Genomic DNA, 25,745 nt, shown 5'->3' on the forward strand with positions numbered 1-25,745 from the left:
TGAACTTCTTAACAATGCAGCTGTCTCAGTAAAATACCATTGTGTAAAATGCCTCCGGACCCCATTCCCAACCCCAAACCCCACCCCCACCCCCATGAAAACGGTTGTTACCAGTTCCAAAGATAGGAACCTCTGAGTTCTGGGCTGTCCTGCTTTTCGAGTTAAGATACAAAACTACTCCAGCTTTACAAAGGTTTATGCAATAACATCATCTTTCCTCCTGAATGCCACATATAAAATTAATTAAAATTGGCTTGAACAGTTACTGAAACTAACAATTGTTAAAGCCACAGACTTTACACTTTCTGGAAAAAAAAATCGGTGAAATACTTTTAACCCAATATAATAAAAACAAAACAACTAAAGGGAGGGAGAGCATTTCCTAGTTCTGTATTTGTATGCAATTCCCAAGCACAGCAGGAATGCAAGAAAGTCAGGCATGCTTTCCAATACACCTTATTTTGGTACAGTCAGTTCTGCTATAATGAGTATTTCTTCAACACAAATTGGCTATAACGCGATTGAAGAACTGAGACTATTATTTGTAGAACGTGAACTTTCCTTACATATATTGGCTATAACACAATTTCAGACCCATTTGTTTAAATGAAGCTGCTATTACACAATCTTTTTATAACACCTGATCACATGGGAACGGAACTACCACGTTATATCAGGACAGATTGTATTCAGATCTGAGTAAATCTCCCCATGAACCAAAGAGTTTATATATAAATACAAGAAATGTCATCCCAAAAACACAGGAAACAAAGAATAAATCACATTATAGCACATGTGCAATCTTAGCACAGATATCATTACTAATCTTTGCCAACATACTTCAATAATGACCTTTAAATTTTTAAGTCCCTTTCGTAATTTTCAACAGCAGTGAAATTCTCTGCTGTTGCCAATGCTGGAAAACCTATCTGTTATGAAAACAGATTGATTCCATCACTGTACAACTGCTTCAAGCAGGAGAGGCTGCAATTTACTGCAATAATCACAAACAAATATCAGTAGTACATTAGTTGGCCAAAAGCCTTTCAAGTACAAAATTATGGTACTGTTATTTTGTTTATGTGAAATGCTAATTTCTTTTTCAATATCTTTTCAGTATTTACATGAGAATGGAGTGGTACATCGAGACCTGAAACCAGAAAACCTCCTATATGCAGATCTGTCATCAGAAGCACCACTGAAAATAGGTAAGCCCCATTGTACAATAATCACAAGTAACTGAAGGTTTGCCATACCTAGAAGCTGGGAGAAACTACGGAATTCCTTAGCAATACAGCAGATTTCCTATTCACTCTGTGAATAGCAAAATTGTCAACAAATTCACAGTCTTGCTAACCATGACAATAGGAAAGTTCTCATACATGTTTCATAAATCCTGTATCTCAGAGTAAAAGCCATTTTCCATATAAGAACTGACTCTGTGATCAAGTGACAGTATGTTGTTCACTCTGAAGCAACAGAGCTAAGGTCAATTCTGGCTCCACATAACATGCACATACTTACACCTTCTTATAGGTATTATTGGAAAATATTCAGGAAAGATCTCCTAGTCCAGGGATACAGGTCTCCAATTTACATCAGCCCATTTTAGACACACTTTTTTCATATCTCTGTAATTTATGTTGTGAACATTGGTTTTGAGACCCCAGTTGCTTTCTCTCTTAAACTGAATTTGAAGGTTTCTGAAAAACTCTCCAAATTTTATTTAAATAAAAATACAAAACATCGTAGGTTGGATTTGAAAAGAGAAGACTAGTTAATGTTTTAAGTACAGACTCCTTTTACATGTATATGACATTCTGACAAGGAAGATCTAATTTTCTGGGGTACTGTCAATGATTGAGAACATTTTCTCTTGATCTCTACCCAGAGTTTTAGATTTTTTAATACACTTGATTAAGGTCATGGACACCACGCTGTTTCTGTTTTTATTTTCAGTTTATGTGTAGTTTATTTCTTACTGAAGCCTTATTGAGATAGCCACTATCCTGCAAAAATGCCCAACAAGATTAAAATGCTGATTCCTCTCTATTTTTCTTGATTTTCTTAATTATATGGAACCTTTCCGATTATAACTAAATAATTTTTTAAAAATATACTGTTGTCCTTAGCAACAAGAGCCATCTGTATTGTTGAGTTACCTGAACCTTTCGTCTGTTTCAAAAGGCAGTTATTAAAGTAGATGCACAGATCACTAGGCCATCGGGTATGAAAATGTTGGCTTTACAGCATTGATGCTACCATTATATTTGATAACTATTCTAGGCAATAACACAGACCGTTGTTCTGACAATAACAACAAACACAAACATGTTGTACAAATAGAATATTCACCATTGATCCTGTTTTTTTTTGTTGACTTAGCTGACTTTGGTCTATCCAAAATTCTGAATGAGCAGGTTACCATGAAGACAGTTTGTGGGACCCCTGGATATTGCGGTAAGTAAGTAGGATTTCATTGAATGTCTAACAAACATTGTGACATTTTGATGCAAGAATACTTGACCACTCTAAAACTCTAAAAATCATATGCCAAGCATTTCCACTGAATTGAGTTTATTTGGATAAAGGGGAGCAAGCAAATCATGCTGAGGGTAAAATGCTCACTTGACAATCTCACATTATTCTACAGGAGCAAATTATCATTTATAATGATAGTGAAATATTCCCATGAGACAGAGAATCAAGGTGATTCAACTACTTAAATTACTGAATGGCTAACAAATGCATTGTTCTTGTAAAATTGATTAAGTAAAGCACTAATCACCATTCTTTTCCACAGCAGATCCTTTGGTGTCTGGACAATAAAATAGAGGAATAGGAGAAAGCCATTCAGCCCTTTGAATCTGCTTTGTCATTCTGCATTATGATTGATAGTTACCTCAATGTTAAGATCCTATGCTATCCCCTTATCCCACTCGAGATTTATCAATCTCTGTCTGGATCTTGCATAATGACTGAGCTTCCACAGCTCTCTGAGATAGAAAATTCAAAAGAATCACCACCCTCAGACTGAAGATGTATCTCTTCATCTCAGTCCTAAACAGCTTACCTTTCATTCTGTGACTGTGTTCTCTGAGACTAAACCCCACAAGCAGGGAAACCATCTTTTCAGCATCTACTCTGACCATCCCTTTATGAATCTTATATATTTCTCATTCTTTTACACTCCAGAGGACACAGTTCCAATCTCTCCTCATGAGGCAGTCCCATCATCCCAGGGAAAAGTCTGGTGAATTTCTGCTGCAGTACTTTTACGGCAAGTATGTCCTTCTTTAGACAAGGGGACAAAACTACCCAGAATACTCGAGGTGGAATTTCACTAGTGTTCTATATCAGTGAAGCAAGACATTTTTGCTCCTGTACTTACAGCCTCTTGCAATAAAGGTTAACTTAACATTTACCTTTCAAATTGCTTGCTGCATCTGCATTCCAGGTTCAGTGACTTATAATCAAAAACATCGAGGTCCCTTTGGACATCAACACTTTCCAATCTCTCATTATTTAAGAAATACTGCATACCTACATTCCTTCTATCAAAGTGGATAACCTCATTTATCCACACTCCACATATTTCACCTGCCATACACTTGCTGACTCAGTAAGACTTTCTAAATCATTGTATCATAGAATCCCCACAGTGGTGGAACAGGCCATTTGGCCCATCGAGTTCACCTGACGCTCCAAAGACCATCCCATCCAGATCCACCCCCTACCCTAATCCTGTAACTCGGCATTTCTCATGGCCAATCCACCTAGCCTACACATCTTTGGATGGTGGGAGGAAACTGGAGCACCTGGAGGAAACCCATGCCACACTTGGCCCAAGTGTTTCAGCTGAAACCAATCTGATTGACTGTGCAAGCCAAGTGCCAGCACAGGATGCTGTTAACACAGGACGGCCAGCATTACCATTTCTGTTTTGATAGCAGCTTCAATGTAAAGAAATATCATGTAAAGGTTCCTCACAGGAGCATTAAAAAAGAGAAAAACATAATGTTGGGATTCAGCAGGCATTAGGTCAGATGGCCAAGTGCTTGGTCAAATATGTAGATTTTAAAGAAGTGTCATAAAAAGGAGGAAAGTGACACAGGGAGAGATTCTGCTTTAGTCAGAAAATTAACAACCATATTCTACCAACATTTAGATAGGTAGGGCTGGCCACAACAGGCATGGCCCGCTGAAAATGACAATCCTGATGATGACAATTTTCAAATTATTTCTAGTGATGTGGCACTGACTACTTTCCTTTGGCAGCTTGTTGTACTGTGGAATATATCCCTCCTCACAATTCAAATCTCTATCAAGTTTTATATCATCTGCAAACTTGAAAATATTACAATTAGTCCTACCATCTATATGTTTTCTAGTCAACCTGTTCAGAGATGTTATCTACACACTTCTGGAGCAGGTGGGACTTGAACCTAGGTCCCTTGGTCCAGAGGTGGGAGCACTACCACTGAATCGCAAGTGCATCCACAGGTCCCACATCTAAATCCTTAATATAAATGGTAAACAGCTGGATACAAGCACTGATCCTTGCAGTACTCCATTAGTCACAGTCTGCCAACCAGAGTATGACTTACTTATTCCAACTGTCTGCTTTATGCCGATAACCAAACCTCAATCCGCGCTAGTCTATGATCCCAGTTCCACGTACTTGAATTTTGTTTGCTAACCTCCTATATGGTACTTTATTAGAAGCTTTCTGAAAATCTAAATACACCACATCCACCAGTTCTCCCTTATCAACTCTGCTAAACAAACATGCTTAAAAGAGTCTGTCAGGTTTATCAAATATAAGTGTCTCTTCACAAATCGATCAGCTCTACCCCACCTCCTTTTCCTGTTTGCCCATCTCTCCGAAATGGCAAATACACTTTGTTCCCAGTTGGTGATCTTACTGTCACGACAATTAAATCATACCCTTTTACTTCTACTGGTGCCTTCAATTCATCTATCTTGTTGCAAATGCTGTGTGCATTCAAAGTGTTTTTTAATTCTGCCTTTTCAACACTGTTCCTTAATTTGACCTTGATTGATTCTTGGATTGATTTCTGCTATGTTTCACTTTCCTTTATAACTTCCTCTTAGCTATGCTTAAATCTTCCCCAACAGCACTAGCAAATCTCCACAAAAGGATATTGATCCTAGTCCAGTTAAAGTGTAACCCATCCTCTTTGCACGGTCTCATCTGCCCCGGAACATTCCTAATAGCCCAATCCTCCCTCCTGAACCAGGCACTGGTTTTAACTTTTGCAAGAGTGTGCTGAAATTTGCATGTACTTTGCAAATGTAAGACTGTGACAACTCACTCTTGCTACTATGGTACCTTTCGTGATATATATTGCAAAATAAATTATCTTTGACCAAAGCACACCTTTTAACTGAGGAGATAGAGAAGCTAATGTGGAACTGGTGATCAGAACATTAAGCTAACCTCGCCTTGCCTTTCCAGTGTGAGGCCTGAGTCATTCATTTCTGAGCTTTATTTGAATAGACGACAGTCAACTCCTCTCCAAACCCAGTGCCAATACATGACATCAGGCTTGTTAGCATTAGAAGTTGGCTAAGCCTCAGAGGAGACTCTGGCAGCAGTGCCCGGCAGTCAGTTCAGTGGCGGAAGGGTGGTAGTACTGGAATGGAGAACAATTGCTGTAAGGAGCAAAGGCCTTCTGTTTCCATGTGGACAGAAGACAGTTGTACTGCCCTTAGAACCATTTTTAGAAACTGCTTACCTTTTTACTGTTCACCTGAGATGCCTTTATGGCAAAAGTGAGGACTGCAGATGCTGGAGATCAGAGTCTAGATTAGAGTGATGCTGGAAAAGCACAGCGGGTCAGGCAGGTAGATGATTTTCCTGCTCCTTGGATGCTGTGCTTTTCCAGCACCACTCTAATCTAGACTGAGACTCCTTTATACCCGTTGTCCTCCGTTCAAGGCTGACCATAGAAAATATAGTCAAGATCAAAATGATATTATGGCTCAACATCTGAATTTCAATGAGGTCTTATTCTACCTGGTGCAAGGGTTTCACTGCCTGACCATAACGTCTATCAAAATAGTATATAGTTCTGTAAGGGTCTGCATGCTATCTTTTCGTCAGCCATGGTGGTTAAATTCAGGGACTATCATTGCAATGGCAGCTTTAATAATATCCACAATCACATGACTCACTAACTTAAAGCTTTTAATGATCTTAAAGGACAGAGATTCAAGATGGTGCTATCAAACACTGGATTAATATCACAAAGATTTGTTCATACAAATAATGACAATACTTCAAGCAGACTTCGAAATGAGGTAATCAGAGTTATGTAAGAAACAATTAGGTGATGTGATATGGAAGCCAAGAGTTTGTGTTTTGTCTTTTGCTTGAATGAGCCTAAATAGGCAACATCACATTTACCTTTAGATTAGTTTAATATTGCCATGCGTGATGACTGACTGTTAACTACATGTTTAACTTTGTTAAATTTTAAATAAGGCAGGTAGATAAGCTGGTATTGTCAAGGGATTTCCCCAAGAAATGAACCAGCAAATGGCTCTCATCTATTTTGTTGAGTTGAAGCAGGCATAATATGTGAACATGTTTTTTCTATCTACAAAGAACAAGGCCCTGTGTATTGATAAATGCAGTATATGTAAGAGTATCATATTGCAAGTGTGACTGGCAATTCTAAATTGGAATTCTCTCTGGATTAGAACACTATATTAGTCTCAGTTGGAACAAATTGCAATCAGTAAACTTTGCTAAAGAGATTATTTTTTACTGCGCATTATTTCTCAGACTGCAGACATGCACACTGTATAATTTTATGCATTAGGCCTTTGCATAAAGCTGATTGTAATGTGAAAGAAATAGAAATTGACATGCATGTAGTGAGAGGCAGTATTATTTTGGCACCTTGAAATTACTGATTATCACCTTTGCTAGAAAGACCACAGCTCACAATTTTGGAGCATCAAAGGTTGGGGACAGCAGGATCAAGTAGGTGATTCGCAGGCAGGGCCTGCCAGAGAGAGTTGCTGAGTGAATGATGTCACCACTCTTGCAGGTGCAAACCATGACTGGCAGTAGCTGATGGCTGCACATCAACGACATTAACAGTAAGACAAGTAATTCATGCACTGCCAGATGCAGTCAAATGTGTACGTGCGACTGTTCCCAGTATCCGGCCAATCAGGGTCAGTAATTAAAGTGTAACAAAAAATCTCAAGGTTTGACAGGAGTGTAATCAAACAAAATTTGACATCAAGCCACATATGGAGACATTAAGCCTCAAGGAGTACGTTAAAGGACAAGCAAGTGCTAATGAGGCAAAGAGGTATAAGGAAAGAATTCTAGAGTTTAAAACTGAGCCAACTGATTAGACACTTGCCAATGATGGTTAAAATAGATACGTGCAAGACGCCAGAAAATGAGAATTGCAGATTTCTAACGGTTAGTCCATGAATGGATTTGAAAAGAACAATCAGAATTTTAAAATCAAAGCATTGATAGACTGGAACCTAATGCAAATCAACAAATGTAGAGGTGATGGATGAAAAAGACTTGCTGCGAGTGAGAGTATAACTGCAGAGTTTTGGTGAGCTGAAGTTTATGGAGAGAGGAAGATGGGAGGTTGACCAGGAGAGTATTGGAATAGCCAATCTAAAAGTAACAAAGGCATAAATGAGGCTTTCATTAGAACATACAAAATATATGAAGTAGGAATAGCTGTAGGTTTTTGAAACAAGTATCATCATTCATTACTATAATGGCTGATCTTCCATCACAATTCTGCCTTCTTGCATTATCACTAAATCCTTTAAGTGCATTGGTAATAATTTGCAGTGCACATGAGCTAAGACAGGGGCTGAAATAGGTGATGTTATACATGTGGAAGTAGACAAAGCTGATGATAGAATGGATGTGGGATCAGGAGTTCACCTTGGGTTTATACAGAATTAAATGATTCTGAAGCTCAACAATGGTCTGGAAGACTGATGGTATAGGTGGCTAAGGAACAGAGCATCTGGCAGAGAATAAAGACAATGGCTGCACTCTTCAGAACATTTATTTTGAAGAAATTTTCTGTTCAACTAGTACTGGACATCAGACAAGCAACCTGACAAATCAAAGGCAATAGAGGAGTCAAGAGAAATGCTGGTGAGGTGATCTGGAAGTCATCAGTGTTTATATGAAGTCATCAGTGTTAATGTGAAAGCTGGTATCTCTTTATTTGGGGCAGCATTTAAGTTGACAAATTGGAGCATCCAAGGATAGATCTTTGAGAGGTAGTGGTCAGAACATGAGGAGAAATGATTCTTTGGCTTTGATTGGAACAGTAATCATGAAGCCTGGGATGGCAATCCTAGCCTGTTTGGCAATGTGGTGGAGGTAATGGAAGAGGATAGTATGATCTACTGTGTCAATTTTATGCACAGGCTGAGAAGCATGAGGAAGAATCATTTTCCATCTGTCATAACCACAGTGGACTTTAATTAAGAAAGATTCAGTGCTATGAGAAGGGTGAAGACCTGTTTTAAACTGTAGAAACATCGACTCTTGAGAAAAAAAACATGGATTGAGAGTGATATGTTTGAGAATTTTTAGCAGAAAAGGGCATTTAAAGCTGGGGAAAGTTTGTAACAACAATGGAATCAAGGATTTGTTTTTTGAAAAGGTGTATGATAATGGCAGATTTGAAGAGACAGGAGACAGAACCAGAGGAGATGGAATGTTTTAAATTAAAATTTTCTCATGTTTTTTACTTCAGCATTTCAACTTTCCCCTGCTATTCAAAAATGTAGTGAGGCTTCCACACATCGCCTGCTTTGGCTCCATCCCTAAACTTCAGCCCTTATTGGCATTTCTCTTCCTCGAGTCTGCAATCCACTCTCACTGATTTTCTCAGCTCTGGGCCCCTACTTGCTAACTACCTTTTTGGTTTTTGCTGGCTTGTCTCCCCTACCAACTAGCTAATGAAATGGACCATACTGTGCAGCTCTCCATGACAGCATTCCATTGTCACTGCCTGGTTCAAGTGGGTTTTCAAAATCACTACTCTAACCACTGCAATCAGCAGCCCACTCAAGAGTTTATTCTCATTATGGTGGCTGTTTCCCACTGATAATGAGATAAATATTGCGTGCAGGTATCTCCTTCGAAAAATAAACATAAGTGGTTTAGTTCAACATTCATTAACTGGTATTGAGCATTTCCTGCAAATTAATCTCACTTAGGGTTGACACCTTGACACTTTACCATACTACACTCAAACCTAACCTCAATACTCCTCACTACAACCATATGCCATTTCTCTGTTCTCATTTGCTGAAGTTTAAATGATATATGTGCTAGCAAAAAAGAAGATGCCCAAGTAAATGCATACATATGATTCATGTACATTTTGGAACTTTCAAAAGTTGAGTAGTCCTAGTATATCACATTTTCAGAATTTGGAGATGCCAGTGTTGAATTGGGGTGTACAAAGTTATAAATCACACAACACCAGGTTATAGTTTGTTGGGACGGACCCGTAGGGTCTCGTCTCCACGTGTTCTTTGGAAGGAGAGATCACACCGGCTAGAGTTTGGAGCAAAAACACTGTTTATTACAGAATCAAGACTGGCAAACTATACAACGAATTCAAAGGCATGCAATTCGTTGGAGAAGGCGTTCCGTCTTCCTCTACGGACCTGGAGCAGTTATACTTCGCGCTTCCTCGAGTTCCCGGTCAGGTTCCCCTCGTTCGGTTCTCTCATTGGTCGGTTCACCTGCCTGTGAAGGGATTAATGTCTCTATTGGCTGCCCCGAGATACCTGTCCAGCTCCTGCTGTGCTGAACATTGGGTAGACATCCTGGGTTCAACAGTTTCCGATCTTGTAATTTAAAAGTTTATTGTTTGGAAGGGTTTCCTCATTGCTATGCGCCTGGCTGTCTGGGTGTTCACAATAGTTCTCCATAGTTGAATATACAGGTATTATCATTTAACACAGGACCCGAATGAGTTTGACGTCAGCGGAGGCATTAGCAAGTACTTTATCAATCAAGTGTAGTATCGGTGCGATTTACACTATCCGATAGTTACCGGTTTCCTTTATTAACAATGAGAGTGTAACAGGATGATCTGAAACTGACGGACATGTTCTAATCCCCCAGGAATGTGGCCCCAGGCAGACAGTCCTGCAGTGGCTGGGTTTACTTTACATGGCTGTGTTTTAGCTGGTATCTGACAGTGTCTGCTTTAATAATGGTGCTCCCCTCCCTAGCCCCAATGTAGGTACCCTGATAGCAGATTATCCCCAACAAGTTCAACAGGTTTAATTGGAAGCACTAACTTTTGGAGCATCGCTCCTTCATCAGGTGGTTGTGGAGTACACAGTTGTAAGACACAGAATTTATAGCAAAAGTTTACATTGTGATGTAACTGAAATTATGCATCGAAAAATACTTTGATTGTCTGGCGAGTCTTTCATCTGTTCAAATACCATGATAGTTTCATTTCTTTAATGTGTAAATCACAAAACGTTTTTTTTAAAGTTGCATTCTCAGGTTAACTGTAACAATTGGCATTAGCTAGACAATATGTTGAAGGTGTTAGCCCCCTGTATTCTCTGTCTGTGCCATGATGTTTAGACTGATTCTCATCCAAAATGTGAGATAACAGAGTCTTACATGAATTCATGCAGTTTTTGAGCAATGTACAATGTAACTCTGCAAGTACAAAGTCACCCCGCAAACATAAATGAGTATGTGTGTGTGTCTGGGTTGGGAGGTTGTGAGTGTCTGTGAGAGAGAGTGTATATATATGTGTGTATGTGAGTGTAGAGTGTCTTAAGTCTGTGAGGGGGTGCATGTGTGAGTGTGGGAGTGTGCGTGTCTATAAAGGTATGTGTGCATGTCTGTGTGCCTGTCTATGTATACGTGTGTCCGTATGTATGTGTGTGCAAAGGAGTGCCTGTGCGTGTGTGTAGGGGTGTCTTTGTGTGTATATAGTGCAATGGTGATCACCTGTAGTGTGACATGAACCCCAAGTCCTGATTGAGACCCTCCCTATGAGTACAGAACTTAGCTGTCAGCCTCTGCTCGGTCACTTTTCGCTGCTGCCTATCCCAAAGTCCGCCTTGGAGGATGGTCACCTGAAGGTCCAAGGTCGAATGTCCTGGATCGCTGAAGTGTTCCCCAACTGGGAGGAGTTTCTACGAGATGTGAGATAATCACAGATTGAGTGTCAAGTGTCCTGTTTTTGTGGACAGATGTTGCTGTAATCTCTTTCCTGTCATGGTTAACAACTATTGTAACAGAAAACAAGATTATAATTAACACTGTAAAGATGAATCAAATACTCTCTGTCAGCTTATGCTTACATCAAGATTCTGAAATTTTAAAAAATTGGGATGAATATATTCCTGTTACCCTTCTTATTCATTTCAAATATATATAACAGAGGGAATATATAAAACCGTTTGTTAATATTTGCAAACCTATTACAGAGAAAACAAATTTCTACAGCACATCTTTTAAAATTATCTTCTAATTAAAGTTTACCAGAGTCATAGATTTCCCACTGTTCACTTCCCTATTTAATGCGACCAATACGATATTTTTAAAAATCTGTGAGAACAGTAAGCTTGTACTTCAAATCATTAGACTTATTAGAATTCCAGATTTTCTTACATTTATCAGATAAGCCTTAAACACAATGACATCTCAAGTTCAGGTCCACAATATACATGGAGGCTTGCATTTTCAAAGCTGGATAATAACATACTACAAGAACTAGTCAACACAGTAGGTGTAATTTTCCTTCATGTTCCTCTACCCTGATTCCAGACATTAATGAGGCATAGCATGCAATATCTGATGACCTGAACCTGTCTGATTTAGAAGCTAGAAATTCTGCAGACCTGCAAGTGGTGAATAGTACCTGAAAAAAAAGAGATGCAAGGCTCTGAATCATTTCCATTTCATTGTTGTGTAGATCATCTCAAGTCCTCTAATTAAAAGGATGATTAGCCTAAGGTCACCCTCCAAATGGAAGTCCACCAAATGATCCAGCAAGAAAGTAGAATGAGAAGGCTAAATGTACTGCATCTAGACTAAATTTGCAGTGCGATGCCTGATGTGGGTAGAGTCACTATGCCTGCAAGTAATGGAAATATCTGGACAATGCAAAGGAATTAATGTAACTGTTCCTTTTTCTTTTGATTTCAGCTTAGAAACAAGGTACAATTTAATATCTCCTACCCATACCAGTAGCAGATTTGGAGGCAGACAGGACATTCAATTGAAAATGAGAAGGCAGAGGGAGAACCTTCTCCCAATTAATGTCCATTTAAGGGCCTCATCCTCATCCTAATCATATTCAGCCAGTAGCAAGTACGGTGTTCCCACATGAGAAACCCCAAAAGCAAACTTTATCTGGTTCCCTGCCATACTTAACAATGGTTACATGCAGTATACAGACATTCTCTCAGTTTTGAGGAAGAGTCACTGACCTTTATATTAACTCAAGGGACAAAGGTTCACTGGCAGGTTGGCATTTATTGCCTGTCCTTAGTTGCCCTTGAAAAGGTGGGGTGTTGAGCTGCGTTCTTGTACTGCTGCAGTCCACATGTTGTAGGTTGACCACAATGCACTGAGTGAAGAAATTCCAGGATTTGAGCCTGCAACAGTCAAGGAATGGATGTAGTTCCAAGTCAGGATGCTAAGTGGCTTAGAGGGGAATTTGCAGGTGGTGGAGTTCCCTTGTATCTGATGGCCTTGCCCTTCTAGATGGAAGTGATCATGGGTTTTGAAAATGCTGTCTGATTTGGTGAATTTCTGCTGTGCATCTTGTACATAGTACATATTGCTGCTACTGAGTGATAATGTGGGAGAGAGTAAATGTTTGTGGATGTGGTGCCAGTCATGCAGGCTGCTTTGTCCTGGATGGTGTCAAGCTGCTTGAGTGTTGTTGGAGCTGCACCCATCCAGGCAAGTAAGGAGTATTCCATCACACTTATGCCTTGTAGATGGCGGACAAGAGTTATCAGACCATAAGACATAGGAGTGGAAGTAAGGCCATTCGAGTCCACTCCGCCATTAAATTAAGGCTGATGGGCATTTCAGTGCCACTTACCCGCACTCTTCCCATATCCCTTAATTCCTTGTGAGATTAAGAATTTATCAATCTCTGCCTTGAATTCTGCAATGAATTCCACAGGTCCACCACTCTCTCATTTCCATTTTCAATTGACCCCTTCTAATTCTACGACTGTGCCCACAGGTCCTAGTATCCCCGCCTGACAGAAACAAATTCCCAGCGTCCACCCTTTCTAAGCTATGCATTATCTTACAAGTTTCTATTAGATCTCCCCTCAGCCTTCTAAACTCTAATGAACACAATCCCAGAATCCTCACCGTTCATTGAATGTTAGGCCTACCATTCCAGGGATCATCCGTGTGAATCTCCGCTGGACACGCTCCAGTGCCAGTATGTCCTTCCTGAGGTGTGGGGCCCAAAACTGGACACAGTATTCTTAATGGGGCCTTACCAGAGTTTTATAAAGTCACAGTAGCACATCTCTGCTTTTACATTCCAACCCTCTTGAGATAAATGAAAACATCACATTTGCTTTCTTAACCACAGACTCAACCTGCAAGTCAACCTTTAGAGAATCCTGGAATAGCACTCCCCACTCCCAGATCCTTTTGTATTTTGGCTTTATGAATTTTCTCACCACTTAGAAAATAGTCCATGCCTGTATTCTTTTTTTCCAAAGTGCAAGATCTCACATTTGCTCACATTGGATTTCATCAACCACTTCTTGGACCACTCTTCTAAAATGTTTAAATCTTTCTACAGCCTCCTCACTTGCTCAGAACTACCTGTCTGTCTGCCTAACTTCGTATCATTGACGGACTTCGCCAGAATGCCCCCAGTCCCTTCATCCAGATCATTAATATATAATGCGAACAGCTGCGGCCCCAACACTGAACCCTGCGGGACCCCAGCTGCCATTCCGAAAAAGAACCTTTTAGCCCAACGCTCTGCCTTCTGTCAGACAGCCGATCCTCAATCCATGCCAGTAGCTCACTGCGAACACCATGGGCCCTCACCTTACTCAGTAGCCTCCCATGAGACACCTTATCAAAGGCCTTTTGAAGTCTAGGTAGATAACATTCACTGGTTTTCTCTCGTCTAACCTACTTGTTACCTCTTCAAAGAACTCTAACAGGTTTGTCAGGCACAACCTCCCCTTACTAAATCCATGCTGACTTGTTCTATTCCGATCCTGCACTTCCAAGAATTTAGAAATCTCATCCTTAACGATGGATTCTAGAATTTTACTTACAACCGAGGTTAGGCTAATCGGCCTATAGTTTTCCATCCTTTGTCTTGGTTCTTTCTTGGACAAGGGTCTTACAACAACAATTTGCCAATCATCTGGGATTTTCCTTGACCCCAGTGATTTTTGAAAGATTACAACCAACGCTTCTGCTATTTATTTCTTCAGCCACCTGTCTCAGAACTCTAGGATGTAGCCCATCTGGGCCAGGAGATTTATCAGTTTTTAGACCTTTTAGCTTTTCTAGTGCTTTTTCTTTTGTAATGGCTACCATACTCAACTCTGCCCCTTGACTCTCCTTAATTGTTGGGATATTACTCACTTATTCCAGTATGAAGACTGACACAAAATATTTATTACATTCTTCAGCTATTTCCTTATCTCCCATCACTAGCCTTCCTGCATCAATTTCTTCTTTTGCCTCTTGTTTGTTTCTTATGCATTGAAAGAAACTTTTACTATCATTTCTCATATTACTGGCTAGCTTACCTTCATATTTGATCCTCTTTTTCCTTATTTCGCTCCTTGTTATCCTCTGTTTGTTTTTATAGTCTTCCCAATCTTCTGATTTTCCAGTGCTCTTGGCCACTTTATAGGCTCTCTGTTTGTATGATACATTTCCTGACTTCCTTTATCAGCCATGGCTGTCCAACCACAACCCGCCCCCTCCCCCCCCCCCCCCCCCACTCCCCTACAAATAATCTTTCTTTTCTTTGGGATGAACCTCTGTACTGTGTCCTCAATTACACCCAGAAACTTCTGCCGTTGTTGCTCTAATGTCTTCCCCACTAGGCCCTGCTTCCAGTCAATGTTCATCAGTTCCTCTCTAATGCCCCTGTAATTATCTTTATTTAACTGTAACGCCATTACATCGATTTTGCCTTCTCTCTTACAAACTGCAGACTGAATTCTACCATATTATGATCGCTGCCTCCTAAGTGTTTCCTTACTTTAAGATCTTTTATGAAGTCTGACCATTACATAGCCTACTCTTTTGTGGGCTCCATCACAAGCTGTTACAAAAGGCCATCCTGCAAGCATTCCATGAATTCCCTTTCTTTGGATCTATGAGATTGTTGGAGGTGAGTTACTCACTGCAGTATTCCTAGCCTTTGACCTGCTCTCGTAGCCACTGTGTTTATGTGGTGAGTCCAGTTGAGTTTCTGGTCAATGTTAATCCTAGGGATGTTAGTAGTGGGGGATTCAGTGATGGTAACACCATTAAATGTCAAGCGGTGATGTTTAGATTGTCTCTTCTTATTGTCATTGCTTGGCTTTTGACTGTTACTTGGCACTTGTCAGCCCAAACCTGGATATTGTCCGGACTCTTTTGCATTTGAACATGGATTGCTTCAGTATCTGAGGAGTCAAAAATGGTGCTGAGTACTGTGCAATCATTGACAAACTTCTGACCTCATGATGGAAGGAAGGTCATTGATGAAGCAGCTGAAGGTGATTGGGCCTAAGATGCTACCCTGAGGAACTCCAGCAGAGATGTTCTGGAGCTGAGATAACTGACCTCCAATAACTGCAACCATCTTTCTATGTGCCAGGCATGACTCCAACCAGTGGAGAGTTTGCCCCCTAACGTTCATCGATTCCAGTTTTGCTCAGGCTCCTTGATGCCACATTAAGTTGAATGCAACCTTGATGTCAAGAGGTATCACTCTCACCTCACTGTTTCTCTCTCTGCAGATGCTGCCAGACCTGAATATTTTCCGCACTTTTTATTTTTATTCCAAAAGTTTAACAATATGTATTTAATGCTTAAATATTGATGCTATTGGATTGTTTTCCATTTTTTTCAGCACCTGAAATCCTGCGAGGCTGCAGCTATGGGCCTGAGGTGGATATGTGGTCTGTTGGAGTCATAACTTACATCTTGTAAGTGTGCTTCAAACATGGTTATACTGTCATGAGTACAGCACCATATTATAATGTTGCAAGGAACTCAGACTCTAGCCATTAATACACAATATGTTTTGTCAAAATTATGGATGCCAAAACATAGGTAACACAAAGCAAACCAACCTTGGAGCTCGATTTCATGCTGGCACTAATTTGATTTGCTAACTTTATTAATTGTAGGCAGTTTCTCAGCTGAATTATTCTAAAGCTGTTGAATTTCATGCATAAATTGTGGTAGCCTGCTGATTAAACCTGTCTAAGCAAATGTGAAAATGAAATGACAGTTTTTAAAAGCCATATGTTTTCTGCAAATTTTAGACATTTTAAGTCTCTTTTTTAACCTTGCTGAAGTTTTTTTCCAGAGTAAATAAGCCACAGTTAGGAAGGTGCTCCTTGCCTTTACCCCCTTCTATACTGAATTCATGCGAAAAGTTTTCAGAAGTTATTTTCTCCTCTGCTTAAACCTTATGTGCACCTACATGAAGTACTCACAACTTCTTCCTCATCATGTTTAATGCTGTTCTACTGAATTAGATGTGGTACAGCATGAGGTGCCTATTGATGACACTGTTCCATTCTGCCACTACATTTAACATTCCCATAGCAGCTTGCCTGCACAGAGGTAATATCAGGTTTCAGGCCAACCTATTGCTGTCCAACCTACATATTTGGCCTGGTAGCAATTGGTCCAGTTCAGCATGAGGATCGCTGCTGACTCAACCCTGTAACCATTACCAGGTTGGCCTAAACCTATAATAAGGTTTGCCTAGTCAAGATACTCTGACACTTGGTCACCATACAGTGAAAGTTCAAGTGTTGTGCTGTGTGATTTGGATGCCTCCTAGGAAGCTGTTGCAATGGATTGGTGGAAAATAGTGAACAGTTTATACCAAAATCTGCTTTCACTGTGTCAAGTTCAAAATCCCAGGCAGAGAAGAGGAAGATGTGACCTACAGGCTATAGCCTGATTTGTTGTTAGAGTTATGAAATTTTGAAGTGTTACCTGGTGAGCAACACCTTCCACATCAAACCACTTCTCCTAATTTTTATATTTCGGTTTTTAATTTAACATTGTTTTAAAATACTCTCTGTAAGTTAACTTTTGTTATTTTTCCTAGGCTTTGTGGGTTTGAACCATTTTTTGATGCAAGGGGTGACCAGTATATGTACAGCAGGATCTTGAACTGTGACTATGAATTTGTCTCCCCCTGGTGGGATGATGTGTCTCTAAATGCAAAAGATCTGGTAAGTATTGCAGAAATCTGAGCAAGCATTTATATCTCAAATAATAAGGTCTGAAGTGATGAGCTGATAGTTTGTGTGTTATAAGACACAAGCAGAAAGAGCTGTTTCAGAGCTGCTGAGCACCATGAATGAACTTGAAGTTATTCTGAACATGAGACACTTTAAGCTTTTGATTAGGGATTGGAATACTGTACGTGGGACTTTGGAGGAAGCTCAAGGAATCGGGTCAAAATCCTGAAACTTATTCCTCACAGCACTGTAAGTATACCTATGTCCCAATGACTGCAATGGTTTTAGATGGCAGCTCACCACCAGCCAGACAACAACTGCTGGCTAACGACACCCACATCCCATGAATGAATAAAAAAAACTTACTGATCGAGGGAAGTACCTTCATTCAACTACTTTCAATTTGTTTACCTCAAGATATGACCTCATGGATAGTGACTCAGAATGGGAATAATATAAGATTTCCCCCTCTTTATCAAGGGCATTTTAAGTTAATTTCAGTGGCCAAAAGCAGAGTCAGGACACACTCCATTGGCACCAACGACATGCACCCAATGTGTACGGAAATTAGCATTCAATATTTGCCAGCCTCTAACAGCCCTTGTGCCAGTTACAGGAAGTTTTTCTATTTCAGCTTTGTAACTTGGGCTTCATTGGCTGTCATTGTAATGTTTCAGGCAAGGCCACTGCACTCAGGGATGTGCACCGTCTTAAATACTGCATCAGACTGCATCTCTGGGCTTTTTTACATTCATATTTTAATTTAACAAAGTCTTAAAATGCTCACTGTAAGTTATATTTCATTATCTTTCCCAGACTCTGTGGTATCTATCATAGTGCTCACTTGCTCCAAACCCACCTGGATGTTGACAGCATGCCTGCCCTGCATTTTACTTGCCTTTGAACATTTGCCCCTCAGCCAGAGAAACCAGGTTCATTTTACTTCTGTATTGCCTTGCCAATTAACACAAACACAAGGGAAGGAAGAAAACCAGGGTTGTCATCAGGCCTCAGTCACGTCACTTGGGGATAGCCTTCAGTCAGGTGATCACGGCACAGGAAGTAAAGGGCAGCCTGTGGTATCAGTTCAGGGGCTTGGAAGCAGTCCGCTGCTCAAAGTGGTCAGAGTTGGGCTGCTCCCTACGTAAGGGTGAGGAGCCAAATGTCGATCATTCCATTATCCATCTTGAGTCATTCTGCATATTTGGGACTTTCAATCTGTTCTGCTGGCATGGTCACTTTTGGTAGAATTGCACTGAGAGTTGGGTAGCAGCTATTTTTGTTTTATAAGATCTTATCAGTGTATATACAAGCAAGTTGTCATGTTTTACTTACTTATAATGATTCTATTATTATAATGGGGAGATGATGGCCTAGTGTTATTATTACTGGATTCAGATTGTAAGTTTGCTCGTTGAACTGGAAGGTAGTTTTCAGATGTTTCATCACCATACTAGGTAACACTATCAGTGAGCCTCCGGTGAAGCACTGGTATTCTGACCCACTTTCTATTTGCTTGTCTTGGTCTGTTAAGGTGAGTGATATCATTTCCAGTTCTTTTTCTCAGAGGTTGGTAAAATGGGTCCAAATCAATGCGTTTATTGATGGAGTTCCAGTTTGAATACCAGTCCTCTAGGAATTCCCATGTGTGTTGCTGTTTAGCCTGTCCTAGGGTGGATGTGTTGTCCCAGTCGAATTGGCGTCCTTCTTCGTCCATATGTAAGGATACTAATGATAGTGGGTCATATCTTTTGGTGGCTAATTTTCTACCCTGCAATATCCTGCAAGGACTGTAACAAACGCTACATCAGACAGACAGGCAGAAAACTATCCACCAGGATACACAAACATACGCAGAAACCCTAGCAACACCCTAACCATACATCAAACACATCTCGGAGATGACAACCAGACTATTCCGACCCCTTGGCATCATGGTAGCCCACAAATCTACCATCACACTGAAACAGCTACTGATGAACCTTAAAGGTCCTATACCATGAATCAGCAAAACAAATGTCATTTACAAAATATCTTGCAAGGATTGTAATAAAACTACATCGGATAGACAGGCAGAAAACTAGCCACCAGGATACACCAACACCAACTAGCCACCAAAAGACATGACCCACTATCACTAGTGTCCTTACATACGGATGAAGAAGGACACCACTTAAACTGGGATAACAAATCCATTCTAGGACAGGCTAAACAGAGACATTCACGGGAATTCTTAGAGGCCTGGCATTCAGACCAGAACTCCATCAATAAACACACTGACTGGGACCCCCTTTACTAACCTCTGAGGAAAAGAACCGAAATGATATCACCCACTTTAACAAACCAAGACACATAAATAGAAAGCGGAACAGAACATCAGAGCTTCACCAGAGGCTCACTGATGATGTTACCTAGCATGGTGATAAAACGTCTGAAAACAAACCTTCCAGCTCAGTGAGCAAACTTACAACCTGAGCTACAAGTCTTCTCAAAATCGCTATCACTGAACTGTTAATCCAGAGACCCAAGTTCAAATCCCACGACGGCAAATGGTGGAATTTGAATTCAATAAAAATCTGGAATTAAGAGTCTAATGATGACCATGAATTCACTGTTGATTGTCTGGGAAAAAAGCCCATCTGGTTCACTAATGTCCTTTAGAAAAGGAAACTGCCATCCTTACCTCGTCTAGTCTACATGAGACTCCAGACCCACAGCAATGTGGTTGACTCTTAACTGCTCTCTGGGGATTGCAATAATGCTGGTCTAGCCAGCGATGACCTCATGCCATGAATGATTTTAAAAATAAGAAATTGAAGCTAATCACTCCAATACTCTAAATATGCTATTGAACTGCATTTGTGCCTCTGAACCTTCCATCTGCACAGTGGTGAGCACTGCTGCCTCACAGCACCAGAGACCCAGGTTCAATTCCCGCCTCAGGCAACTGACAGTGTGGAGTTTGCACATTCTCCCCGTGTCTGCGTGGGTTTCCTCCAGGTGCTCCGGTTTCCTCCCACAGTCCAAAACTGTGCAGGTTAGGTGAATTGGCCACATTAAATTGCCATAGTGTTAGATGAAGGGGTAAATGTAGGGGAATGGGTCTGGGTGGGTTGCGCTTCAGCGGGTTGGTGTGGACGTGTTGGGCCGAAGGGCCTGTTTCCACACTGTAAGTAATCTAATTTGATCTGACAGATTTTGTTTGCTTTAAAAAACATCAGGATGCAACAAAATGTGAAAAAAAGAAATGGGACAACTTTGCAACCAAAGAAAAAAACTCACTAAAAAAACTCAGGTTTTGATAAAGTAAATTTGAATGTTGAAATGATCTTTGATAAGATCATGTTAAATAATGGTGATTCACAACCAGTGAGGTTTCTTCCTAGTGCTATTTCTAAGGCATTGTTTCTTCACATACAGGTTAGAAAACTGATCGTGCAAGATCCACAGAAACGGTTAACAGTTCATCAGGCCTTGCAACACCCTTGGGTGACTGGGAAAGCAGCTAATATTGCTCATATGGACAACGCTCAGAAGAAAATGCAAGAATTTAACGCAAGGCGCAAACTTAAAGTGAGTGAATGAACATTAAGCAGGGAATTATGCAATAAGTTAATTTTAAATGTTGAAATGGCATATACCCTTCCTAGACCACACTTCTGCCTTAAAGTCTTCCTTCCCTTGATCCCATGCATGTTCATAAAGGCACAGGTGGAATCAGTTCTTATTGAAAACTATAATCACTCTTATTTGAATTTGTAAATAAAATAGTGGTATCAATAGATATCAATGTTCAGGAACTTTGCTGATTCAAGGAGCATTCACATATCATTCTTAGTAGTAACAATGAAGCAGATGCCACTTTACTACAACAATAAGGTATGTAATTAGGATTAAATCAGATTTAATTATTCTACAGAAGTACAGATTGAATCTATTGAAAACAAAAAATGACAGCAGGACAGACAGCATCCGTGGAGAGATAGCAGCCAATGTTTTGAGTCTAGATGACTCTTCTCCAGAGTCTAGAGACCTTTCCCCTCCCCATACCCCATCCCCCACACACCTCCACTCAGACTATCTGCTTTTTTCCAGTTTGGCAGCTGACACACCATTGTTCTGCGATTCTCTCATTCCAGTCACTTAATCTGCACTATAACATCCTTTTTCTGCCAGATTATTAATCAGTGGCAACATTGTTTTTGGTGGTTAAAGCCCCAAAGGACAACATTGAGCAAGACAGGGGAGAAATAAATGGTAATTGAGTCTTAAATTATTCCAAAATTGATTGTTCCTTCTGGAGATAATGTTTGTAATACCTTCATGGCATTTAATATCATGATATTAGGATATCAGTGCACAAATTTGAAAGGGTTCAGAAAAGCTTTACAAAGATGTTGCCAGGGTTGGAGGGTTTGAGCAGTAGGGAGAGGCTGAACAGGCTGGGGCTGTTTTCCCTGGAACGCCAGAGGGTGAGATGATGACTTTATCGAGGTTCATAAAATCATGAAGGGCATGGATAAGGTAAATAGACAAAGTATTTTCCCCAGGGTGGGGGAGTCTAAAACCAGACAGCATAGGTTTAAGGTGAGAGGGGAAAGATTTAGAAGGGATCTAAGGGGCAACTTTTTCACAAGAAGGTGGTACATGTATGGAATGAGTTGCCAGAGGAGGTGGTGGAGGCTGGTAACATTACAATATTTTAAAGGCATCTGAATAGGTAAATGAATAGGAAGGGTTTAGAGGGATATGGGCCAAATGCTGGCAAATGGGACTAGACTTATTTATCTGGTTGGCGTGGATGAGTTGCACCAAAGGGTCTCTTTTCATGCCGTATATCTTTATGACTCTAATGAGAACAAAAACAGTTGGCTTTGAAAGTTCCTTTCGAAATTAGTCCTTCAAACCCAAGTAAACTGAGGAACAGAAGTAAGCGATTTAGCCCCTCAGGCTTTTGATTAAATTAAGGCTGATCTATATCCTAATTCTACTTTCCTGTCTTAACATCCTTTAATATCCTTGGCTAGCAGCAAATGTTTATCAATCTCAGATTTTAAATTATGAATTGAATTATCATGTACTGCTTTTTAAGGAGAAATAATGACACTTATACCACCTATATTCTGAATAGGTTGAGCACCCTCTTCCAAATGGCCTCATTCTGATTTTGTGGTCATGTCTCCTTATCCTAATCCTTCTCATCAACATAAAAACTTTCTATCATATCACTTGACATTAAAGTGTCAAGCACTACATTCAAATACAAGTCTGTTTTATGTGATTTCCAAATTCATGCCAATTTCAAATGTTGGCAAGTAAATATATTATTGATCAATGACATCAGTTGGATATGTTACTAAAAAGTGCTTCCTTTGGAAAAGCAACTTTGTTATTTCAAGTTCATGGCAAATAGGAACATGCTATGAGAGAAGGCCCAAACATTAACCTACTTTAGAAATTTATGAACTGTAGCTAAATGAATTTTAAAAATCTAAATTGGTAAACAATGAGAATGCTGAGATAGGATTTCTTTGTTGATAATCTATGACTGACATCTATACCTGATGAATTTGCTGTTGATCTCTTGTTTTCCATATATTGTGATGCACAAGTAATATGCAAATTTTCAAAATGTTAATTCTCAGAAGAGATATACTGACACATGTTTCACAAGCAATCTGTGCATTTCTTAGAATAATGCTTCATGTAAATTACCATTTTCTGCTTACAGCTGGAAAGAAAGATTAAATAAACTATGGTGTACACTTAACTGAGCCTTCCAGTGTAGTACATGATGAAAAAAATACTGAGATGTTGTGCTGTTTTGATTTTGCTTTGATAGGCAGCTGTTAAGGCTGTAGTAGCCTCAAGCCGACTGGGAAATGCCAGCAATCATACCCACAGCAATCATGACAGCGTCAAAGGAAGACTCAATTCTTGCTCCATTCAAGAGCAGAGCACAGAAAAGGAAAATGGACAAGAATCATAGCTAAGCTCTTGCAAGGGGTTCCCAAAGACTGTCTTCCTCATGGAAGATATGCAAAGAATGCTGGCAATGTTCAATGGCTCAGAACTTTCTTTCCAAAATGAATGGTGATAGCATATTTTGCAAAAAAAAACAATTCTGTAACGTATTTTCCACATCTTGTAGTGGAATGATATGGCAGATCTTCAAATCATATGTGAAGATTTTATATATATATATATATTTATAGTATTTTATGTTGTAGTACTCAATGTAGACTGATAATGGTATAAACATAATTCTAGGGTCACTGCAGTTTTACAACATTCAACACAACATTTGTATCCAACTGCTCTTTAGTCCATTTGTTGGATATAATGTCCACTCTAACTAATTTCATGGCAGATGCTTTGACTCTGAGGCAATGGCATACATTGATTTAAATAACTTAAAGAAAAACGAAACATGGCCTTAATCACAAAACAATGAAGATGCTTACTGGGTCATGTGTGAAGATTCTCAGTGAATCCACAGATTTTGAATGAACGTATATAATGAAATAATAAAAGTAGACCAGAACAAGGCATGCAAATCAATATGATTTTTTAAATTATAAATATACAATAATCTGAAAAATAGGGTACAGCAACAATGAAAAAAATATTAGCTATCCAAAATAATAACAGATATTGTTGGAAATCTCTAGTGGGTCAATGCACACTTGAAAAAGAAAGGCAGGTTGTTATCAGTTTTTAGATTTTCCTTGTTCTTTCTAGTTCAGCATTACTAATCACTTTAAAAGTGAATCCTGTGCCCTCAAGAATAAAGAAAAATTGCTGTTGTTCAATACGTATACAAAATTAATGGCCAAGGGACCATAATGGTAGGTCACTTAATTGCATGAATGTATCTTGCCGTATTGCTCCTTGCCATTTTTCTCATCTTCTGAAGGACTAAATGATAAGCATGCCAAGGAGATAAGATCAGTTGTATAATTAACTTCATGACTACACAGAGTACCAAGGTAATGTTAACCCTTACCTATTTCTTATCCCTCATTGAAACTTCAAAACAATCCATAAAAGCAATCTGACATTACACATGCAAGTATTTGAAGAAAGTCTATCTGCCACACTACATCTGCCAACCTACTTTCTACCCAAGAAGATAATATATTCAGTGTGTTCAGTGTATTCAGTGAAGTGGCAACTTCTGAACACCAAGTGGAGGGAGAGTTTTCATTGCTGTCAGTGCTCCCATTACCTCCCAAACCAAGTCCAAATTCAGCCCAAATGTGCTGCCTCTCTCTCTTGCCCTTCATAAGGAGCCACGTGGCCCTGTTCAATGGCCAGCACTACTTTAGCTATCAAAAGAGAAAATGCTGGAAAATCTCAACAGGTCTGGCAGCATCTGTAAGGAGAGAAAAGAGCTGACGTTTCGAGTCAAGGGTCAGTTAGACTCGAAACGTCAGTTCTTTTCTCTCCTTACAGATGCTGCCAGACCTGCTGAGATTTTCCAGCATTTTCTCTTTTGGTTTCAGATTCCAGCATCTGCAGTAATTTGCTTTCATCCACTAGTTTAGCTACTCCTGTCCCGCTCCTGGACTCTCTAATCCAGGCCCCCTCAGATATATGGAAATTCAGCCTTTTTCGGGCCATCTGGACATGTGGTGTCATTCTGCACAGAATGGAGTGAAATCGACCACTTGTGCAGACGCATCCTGACTTATGGTCGTCTGTTGCCAATACATAATGTCACCAGTCTGTTCACACATGTGCAGGCAGTCATTTTGATGGCCATCTTTGTGTTCAGGTCAATTATTCTGAAATATTTAATGGAATGTTTGGGATACACTAATGAGGCAGCCATCAGATACAATGGGTGGAATCTTAAAGGAACCTAAATGATGTGGGCAATAACGAGAAATGGGGCAGAATTGTACAGGAAATTCAGCTCTTTCAATGTTGGGAACAATTCACTGCATCTTTTAACTAATTTCCAGGCATCAAGGTGAGATTTTTGCTTGGCAGCTGTGAGTTGCCAATTAAGGACGATTGTGGCTTGTTAACACCTTATTAACTGCACATCTTGCCTTATTAATACTCAGCATCTATCATATCATCTCTGGATAGCAAACTAGACACCAAGAATTCTTGATATGGAAGTCAGATTAAGTATTTTGGTGACTTCAGCTCACCACTTGCTCTAGAGGGCCTCCACCTTTGACACCATACACCAACATCTCAGGCCACTCTCCATGGGCACCAGCTTCATATGG

The 25,745-nt window shown here is 39.9% G+C and overlaps 1 protein-coding gene across 1 annotated transcript in view; it reads left to right on the plus strand.

Moving 5' to 3' along the window:
- Positions 1-23,766, plus strand: part of LOC132828977 (calcium/calmodulin-dependent protein kinase type IV-like) — a 147,793-nt gene extending 124,027 nt beyond the window's left edge. The window contains exons 6-11 of the mRNA XM_060846219.1: positions 1,118-1,208; positions 2,386-2,460; positions 16,149-16,224; positions 17,367-17,493; positions 20,923-21,075; positions 23,345-23,766. Coding sequence (XP_060702202.1) covers positions 1,118-1,208; positions 2,386-2,460; positions 16,149-16,224; positions 17,367-17,493; positions 20,923-21,075; positions 23,345-23,491 — 669 coding nt within the window. The 3' untranslated portion in view covers positions 23,492-23,766. The remainder of the gene's footprint in view (positions 1-1,117; positions 1,209-2,385; positions 2,461-16,148; positions 16,225-17,366; positions 17,494-20,922; positions 21,076-23,344) is intronic.
- The last annotated feature ends 1,979 nt before the right edge of the window (positions 23,767-25,745 follow it).

This window comes from Hemiscyllium ocellatum, chromosome 28 (assembly GCF_020745735.1).
Source record: "Hemiscyllium ocellatum isolate sHemOce1 chromosome 28, sHemOce1.pat.X.cur, whole genome shotgun sequence".
NCBI classification, from domain to species: Eukaryota; Metazoa; Chordata; class Chondrichthyes; order Orectolobiformes; family Hemiscylliidae; genus Hemiscyllium; species Hemiscyllium ocellatum.